The sequence below is a fragment of the Hordeum vulgare genome, chromosome 2H (genome assembly GCF_904849725.1).
Source record: "Hordeum vulgare subsp. vulgare chromosome 2H, MorexV3_pseudomolecules_assembly, whole genome shotgun sequence".
In the NCBI taxonomy this organism is placed as follows: domain Eukaryota; kingdom Viridiplantae; phylum Streptophyta; class Magnoliopsida; order Poales; family Poaceae; genus Hordeum; species Hordeum vulgare.
The window spans coordinates 256,929,053-256,937,336 of NC_058519.1; the positions used below are offsets into that span (position 1 = coordinate 256,929,053).

Below are 8,284 nucleotides of genomic sequence, written 5' to 3' on the forward strand. Positions count from 1 at the left end.
TTTGTTGTACTACAATAACACTATACCCTCTATCTAGACCATCCAGTATACAAATGTCAAATTTTGTTTTTTAAACAAGGCAAAAGATTTGCCATCTCATTGATTAAGAAGGAAGTGTTTCGAACAAAGCTGCCTAGCGGCAAAGAAAAAAAGGTCTACTCTCGCGGCATTACAATACTCATGTGTGTCGCACCGGCCACCGCCCAAAGAGGCACCTCCGCTTTGATCTTATTGATTAGAACCGTGGAAGCGATGGCCGTATTTCTAAACACCCTTGCATTATGGTCCGTCCAGATCTCCCATGAAATGAGCATGATTAGGGAGTCAAGAGACTTAGGAGATCCAAGGCAAATCTTAAGGTTGTCGTTCCACCATGCTCTCACCGAAGCTATTATCTTCCAGTCCACCGTGGAGATGTGATGCATGCGGAGCCATGTAAGTATATGATTCAAAACGTGGGTGGTGTAGCGGCATTGGAAAAGGAGGCGTGCGGCCGACTCTTCGCATTGCTTACACACAGGGCAGGGGTCACAATTAGGCAGGCCGCAACGTAGGAGGCGATCCGAAGTCCAAATCCTATTTTGAAGGACTAGACACACAAAGAACTTGCACCTTGGGTGGCCCAAACCTTCCACACCGCGTGACCGAGATCAAACGAAGTTAGTCCCTCAAACTGCGCGTTCTAGGCAGAGGAGGTAGAGTGTACCCCATCCTTGTTGATGGAATCTTCTATATCCTCGGACAAGGTGATCGTGGAAATCCTCTCCCAAAGGTTAGCAAACTGCTGAACATGCGCGAGTGACAAACCAATGGAGATGTCAATGGCAAAGATCCTAGGCGCTAAGTCTCGAGGCACAAGACGTTGAGCCAAGGCGAGTTCCAGAATCTGGTTGTGCGCCCATTTCATACTGTAACCGTTGTTGCAGCCGCAAAAAAATCGTGGTCATCTTCGGTGCATGGCGATCCCATGCCGATCCAAGGCTTGCATTTGTCCACCCATTTGAGCCATAGCCATCATAGGCCTTGGGCCTTGGCGAATTTGTTCAGATTGAGCACGCCCTGACCATCAAAACGCTCAGGCTTGCAAACTACAAGGTCCCAATTAACCTTGCATTTTCCGCCTGAAACTTTGTCCGTACCGGCCGAGAGGTAAGCACGCCAAAGGCTGTCGAATGCGTTCGAAATCTCAACGGGGATATCAAGAGGTGTGAGGTGATAGATCGCAATGGCCGTGAGGACAGCTTTCACAAGAACCACACGCCCAACGCTAGCAACATGTCTACCCTGCCAAGGGGGGAGTTTGCCAGCGACCTTATCGATGAGGTGTTGAATGTGAATATTCTTGAGATGTTTAACTGACAGCGGAAGGCCAAGCTATCGTCACGGAAACGCGGATCGCACCACTCGGAAGGCAAGCATAATGTTGTTGTGCTATCATTATATATATGTATTTTTATTTATTTTCCAAACAAGAGAACATTTGACCTTGAAACTTTTCTGGTTAACTATACACAACTGCCCATCTTAGTATAAAATGATTCTGATTTTTTTAATGAAACATAAATTTGTCGAATTTCAAATTTGGAATGCGTTTTATCATTTTTAAAATTTATGTTGCGCCAAATATCTGAAAACATTTCTACACATGGTAGCACTTGCTTGATGTTGATCTGCAAAGCTTCCAATTCAAATGTTCGTATATTTGGAAGAAACGAAAAGAGAAGTTCGCTTGCACGAGTAAACCGTGACGATAGGAGGTACAGTGGTATGCTAATACAATCAGAGCTTTCCAACTTTCGAAAATTAGATGTTTACTTTCGTCTAAAAGGACAGCTTGGACAAAATTGATGGGAGTAACATATTAACTAACACGTATGTATACAAAGAGGAAACCGAACCAGATAAACTCAGTAATTAAATGGTACATATGGCTGCAACAATGACTGGGCGGAGAGTATCACTGTCGATGTTTGCTAGCCATGAGTAAGCTAGCCGCACCGACAGAGCGCATGCGTGCGTTTCGATAAATCGACCTCTGTTCTCTTGTGTTTCAAGAGTCCCGGACGGCCGCTTCCATGTAAAGCATCGATCTCACGGTAAGGCAGCTAGCCTAGCGTCACAAGTTTTAGCAACGATGGCTCATGATTTGTAAATAACAGAGACAGGGAGAGAGAGATGGTTGCTGGACGTTCACTGTTACTACTCTCTCAGTCACCTGGTGAATTGAAACTTCCTCCAACCTTTTCCGATGGATGAGACAATGGACAAACTTTATTTGGTGTTCCCTTCCTCCACACACAGCGGCATAAAGCTCAATTGACCGAGACAGCCTTTGCCTGAATTTCTGCCTGCGAGCGTGTGTATGCGTGCTTGAGAGAGGACGAGCAGAGGGGCGAGTCGGCTAGCTAGGTCAGGCTCAGGCGGCCGGCGGCCATGGGGCACCACTGCTGCAGCAAGCAAAAGGTGAAGCGGGGGCTATGGTCCCCGGAAGAGGACGAGAAGCTCCTCAGCTACATCACGGCGCATGGCCACAGCTGCTGGAGCGCCGTCCCCAAGAACGCCGGTACGTACTAGTAGTCTCCGTCCATCCATCTCAAATTCTAGATGGTGGATCTGAACCGTATCGATCTTTCTCCTCGTTGTTCAGGGCTACAGCGCTGCGGCAAGAGCTGCCGGCTCCGGTGGATCAACTACCTCCGTCCGGACCTCAAGCGCGGCACCTTCTCGGAGCAGGAGGAGCGCACCATCCTCGACGTCCACCGCATCTTGGGCAACCGGTATACATACATACATGCCTGCGTCTGCCTCAATCTAGGCTGCTGCATGAAACGATTGATCCGACTTGTTCCATCGCATCCATGGCATGCAGGTGGGCACAGATCGCCAAGCACCTACCGGGCCGCACGGACAACGAGGTCAAGAACTTCTGGAACTCGTGCATCAAGAAGAAGCTCATCGCGCAGGGTCTCGACCCCAAGACCCATAACCTCCTCCCGGCATCCAAGAACCTCCTCCATGTACATGACGGCACCGGCTCCGGCAGCAACCCTAGCAACAACCCTGCTGCAGGCACCCAATTTCATTCTCCCAATGGAAACAGGAACGGTTGCGCCACGCCACCGTTCACCATCAGCTCCCCTACCAAGGCGGTCTACGACGCTGCTATGGTTGCGCCTCCAGTGGTGGCGCCGGGTTTGTACGACGTCCCTAACCCTGGAGTGTTGATGGGGCAGCACGACCGCGATCACCAAGCTGCCGTGGTCATGCAGCAGGGCTACCCGTACATCCACAACAACGGTAGTGGTTTACTCATGAGCTTCAGGGATCATAACGCTGCGGGCATCCACCCATCCATGGACTTCATGAATGGCTCTTCTCATTCGTCCTCTTCCATGGAGTACGCGGCCGGCATGCCCAATGGCGACGTATTCAACCGAGGCGTGGCCGTGTTCATGGACGAGACGGCCGCAATGTGGGCCACCGTTCCCGATCCAGGAATGGGTGCTCGGGTCGAAATGGCGTATCAGCAGCAACAACACCATGGGTTGGGGCAGGACGAAGTAGCGGGACCTCCGCCGCCGCCATTGATCAACGGCGGTAGCTCAGGTAGCAAGGGACTGGATATGATGGGCGTCTCTTCGGAAGTGTACGGCTCCGCCGGTACGACGACGGCGTTCGATATAGAGCTGATGGAGTCGTGCGGGATATTTTGCGGCGCCGCTGGCAACGACATGGAGCAGCTCCAGTGGGATTGCTAATTGAGCTAGCTCATTATCTTCACCGGCTAATTAGATCATTTCGATCCATGTTTTAATTAATCATAGGCCTTTGTTCTTCATTTCTTTTTTGATGTGCATTTCCTGTCTTCTTGATCCAGAATTTCAGACCGTCCGTTTCAGAAAGAAATGCATTCTAAGTTGAGTGGAGAATTTGCGGTCAACAAATCTGTTTAAATTTCTACCTAGCTAGTAACATATACACTGTAGACATGTTGTTTAACTAAGGTCTACTTCAACTATTCGCAACCCTTTGTCATTCGACATGTTTAGAAACGGGAGGGAGTAGATGTTTCCGCAACCCTTTTCTTGCATTGTGGGTAATCTAATGTTAAGGAACAAGTCAGTTAATATGCATAGCTTTGCGAGCATGCAGAAACCCATACGTTTCACTCTTTTTAGTGCAAGACAAGTTGTTTGTCAATTTGTGCAGAAGGATACAAGTTTCGCCAACAAACACTGCACCCTTGCATTCTTATAAAGCGCCTTCTGTATGAATTATAGAGGATGACCATGCATTGCACGAGAAATAAAATCTGTGAAGCAATCTCCAGTTTGCATCGAACTTGTAGCTTGTTAGTAACAACTTTTGTTTCCACCACATAATAGCATGCACACGTGTACGTGGGAGTCAAAGATCACTATGCCATATTTTGTGATCTGAAGATTTAGTTTGCCAGCATGTGTGTTTTCTATTTTAGAAAGAGGATCACGCCTGCATATCCATTGTGATGCACGCATCCACTACTGGAAATTTCATATACGCCGGGTGTCACGGTCTTCGCCGAGAGCCAAATCACGGCCTCTCGGCAAACAAATATATGCCGAGAGCCACCCTCGGCAAAAGCAGGTTTACGGTAACTACACCCCTTTACCGGCAGTGGCTCACGGCGATTGCACACCGAACGGCAAACGGGGAAGACGGCGAGAGCCACTATCGGCAAAGAGAATCCACGTGTCATGGCAGTTGGGAAACAGATAGCGCCGTCACTTGGTTTAATTATATTAAGAGCAGCGACGCCGCCCTCAGTAAAAACATGTCACAGAAACATTTTCTTACCTGTCATGTGGTCCCAATGATCACATTTATTAGTAACAGTTTTGCATTATTTGCTAAGTTTTAAAATGAATAATATATGATTATGTCTTTTCCGAGAGCAGCTCTCGGCAATGCCCTGGGCACAAGGTGATCCAGGGTTGACTCTTTACCGAGAGCAACACTCAGAACAAGGTGAACCCGAGATGTAGGGTTTTATCTTTGCCGAGAGCACTGCTCGGAAAATGTGGACACGAGATTTAGGGTTTAGCCTTTTCCGAGCTTCGCACTGACAGACTCTCGATAAATGTATGCGGGATACTTAAGTTTCTTCCCCGTCGATCTTTCTCACTTTTGGTCTATTTTCAACTGACCGGCAACCTCCGCTCCCCCTCCCCACCCGGTGACCTCCCCTTTCCGCCTGGCACCCTTCCCTCCCCGCCGGCACCCCCACCCCCTCCGGACGGCGCCATCAATTTTTTTTGTGAGCTTGGATGAATGCTAGATATGTATGTTAGATGTTGTCAATGTTACATGTTGGATGAAATGTTAGATGAATGTTAGATGCATGTTAGATGAATATGCTAGATGAATGTATGCTACCGATAAACCAGCTTTAGGGTAAGTGTATTAAATGTACTTGTTGATGTGTAGCCTGAGGGTATAACTTAAATACAAATCATTAATGCTTATGTTGGCTATGTTTTGTTTGTGCTCTTCTAAACTTTTGTTGCTTCTCCTGTTATGCTTGTTCAAGTCATATTCTTCCATTGGTAGATGAGGTCGTATGCGGTGTGTAGAGGGAGGTCTCGTGGAGTGTACGATTCGTGGGAGAAATGTAGTGAATAAGTGAACGGTTACAACAATACCGACTATAAAGGGTTTCCAACTAGGCAGCAGGTAGAGGATCATGAATCCCAGTTCCTGCTCGAAGCGAGTCGTCTTGAAATGCACGATTCGTTTGAGTAACATTGCACAGCTACGGTGCAGCGCGAAGCACCGTGATGGAGTAAGCGAGGGTGTATGTCAGACTTGGTTTGGTGGCGCGAAGCACCGTGATGGAGGATATCACAAAGGATTTCCCATGCCGCTTTCTGGCATGATTTCGCGTGGTGCCTTGCAGGTTTTGAATTTTGCGGCAATGAAACCCTAGAAGAGCAATAAATTTATCAAATATTACACGCGGGTCCAAAAAATGCGTGGGCATGACACGTGTCATGCGATGGTCTCCTATGAGAGCACGCTAAGTTCCGAGGCCAATGGAGCAAGAGGACCCGCACTTCGTGCACAAACCGGACACGTTCCCTCTCGATACCCACACACTAGCTCGGAGATGGTACGGTTTACAAGTGGACTGAGTGGGGGCTAATTCGAAATGTGCACAAACTTTTACCACACCCTACATGGGCCATGTGATGATACCGTGCCAGCTCTTGAGGAATTCCGTCGTCGTACGCTATTCCGAGGATTTAAACTTTCGCATCACGCATGCCACTGAGGTACTTTTTCGCACCACCGATGCCATGGAATGGCCCTCCCCCGTTTGCGTAGGGCCTAGGCATGATGCAAGGACATCACAAAGGATTTCCCATGCCGCTTTCGGGCATGATTTCATGTGGTGCCTTGCAGGTTTGGAATTTTACGGTGATGAAACCCTAAAACAACAATAAATTACTCGAATATTGCACGCGGGTCCGAAAATTGCGGGGGTGTGGCACGTGTCATGCGATGGTTTCCTTTGAGAGCACGCTAAGTTTCGAGGCCAACAGAGCAAGAGGACCCGCGCTTCGTGCACAAACCGGACACGTTCCCTCTAGATACCCACACCCTAGCCCGATGATCGTACGGTTTACAAGTGGGCTGAGGGGGTTTATTCGAAAAGCGCACAAACTTTTACCACACCCTACATTGGCAATGTGATGACATTGTGCCAGCTCTTGAGGAATTCTGGCATCGTACGCTTTTTAGAGGATTTAAACTTTCGCATCATGCATGCCACCAACGTACCTTTTCGCACCCCCGGTGCCATGGAATGAACCTCCCCCATCTGCGTAGTGCCTAGGCATGACGCAAGGACATCACAAAGGATTGCACATCCCGCTTTCGGACATGATTTCATGTGGTGCCTTGCACGTTTGGAATTTTGCGGCCATGAAACCCTAGAAGAGCAATACATTTCTCGAATATTGCACGTTGGTCCGAAAAATCCGGGGGCCTGGCACTTATCATGCGGTGGTCTCCTTTGAGAGCACACTAAGTTTCGAGGCCAACGGAGCAAGAGGACCCGCACTTCTTGCACAAACGGGACACGTTCCCTCTCGATATCCACACACTAGCTCGGAGATGGTACGGTTTACAAGTGGACGGAGATGGGCTTATTTGAAACGCGCACAAACCTTTACCACACCCTACATGGGCCATGTGATGACACCGTGCCAGCTCTCGAGGAATTCCTGCATTGTACGCTTTTTCGAGGATTTAAACTTTCGCATCACGCATGCCACCGAGGTACTTTCGCACCCCGGTGCAAAGGCATGGCCCTCCTCTGTCTACGTAGGGCCTAGGCATGATGCAAGGACATCATAAAGTATTTCCCATGCCGCTTTCGGGCATGATTTCATGTTGTGCCATGCAGGTCTGGAATTTTGCGGTGATGAAACCTTAGAAGAGCAATAAATTTATCAAATATTGCACGCGGGTCCAAAAATGCGGGTGCGTGGCACGTGTCATGCGATGGTCTATTGTGAGAGCACGGTAAGTTTCGAGGCCAGTGGAGCAAGAAGACCCGCAATTCGTGCACAAACCGAACACATTCCCTCTCGATACACACACACTAGCTCGGAGATAGTATGCTTTACAAGTGAACTGAGGGGGGCCTTATTCGAAACGTGCACAAACTTTTACCACACACTAAACTCTAAACCCTAAACCCTAAACCTCAAACCCTAAAACCAAAGATCTAGGTTTAGGTACTTTACAAAGAGCCACTCTTTGTAACAGTAAGTGTTACCGAGAGCTGCTCTCGGTAAAAGGTGAAACCTAGATCTATGTTTGGGTACTTTACCTAGAGTATCCCTCGGTACAAGTTGAAACCTAGATCTAGGTTTCGGTTCTTTGCCGAGTGCCCCTTTGCTTCGCTCTCGAAAAAAGTCCTCGTGGGCACTTATCCCAATCCTAATCTCCCACTATCTCATTTTGATTCCACCATGCCCTTTCTCTCGCGCTGCCCCGCGTCCGCCAGACCTAGAGCCTCCGCCACTGCTGCCCCTCAAAACCACCGCTGCCACTGCCCCTTGCAGCCGCCGCCGCCGCAGCGCCTCAGAAACGCCACCGTGGCCGCCCCTCAGAGTCACCGCCGTCGCCCTGTGCTCCAGCACCGCCGCCGTGCTCCACCTCCTCTACCCCCCGACGACGTTGGTGAGGCCCTCCCCTGACCTCCCTCCTCTGCCCCAAGACAACACCGGTGAGGCCA

At 49.2% G+C, this 8,284-nt stretch overlaps 1 protein-coding gene across 1 annotated transcript; it reads left to right on the forward strand.

The window, feature by feature from the left end:
* The first annotated feature begins 2,289 nt into the window (after nt 1-2,289).
* LOC123429986 (transcription factor MYB26-like) lies at nt 2,290-3,959 on the forward strand. The gene is made up of 3 exons (XM_045113945.1): nt 2,290-2,563; nt 2,648-2,777; nt 2,870-3,959. The coding sequence occupies exons 1-3, from the start codon at nt 2,434-2,436 to the stop codon at nt 3,756-3,758; spliced, it is 1,149 nt and encodes a 382-aa protein (XP_044969880.1). The 5' UTR covers nt 2,290-2,433; the 3' UTR covers nt 3,759-3,959.
* Nucleotides 3,960-8,284: the final 4,325 nt, after the last annotated feature.

Excerpts from the sequence above, each read along its gene's own strand:
- LOC123429986 (XM_045113945.1), top strand. The coding sequence starts at position 2,434 with ATGGGGCACCACTGCTGCAGCAAGCAAAAGGTGAAGCGGGGGCTATGG. Across the intron at positions 2,564-2,647 it reads CGCCGTCCCCAAGAACGCCG|GGCTACAGCGCTGCGGCAAG; the intron begins GTACGTACTAGT and ends CTCGTTGTTCAG. Across the intron at positions 2,778-2,869 it reads CACCGCATCTTGGGCAACCG|GTGGGCACAGATCGCCAAGC; the intron begins GTATACATACAT and ends CATGGCATGCAG.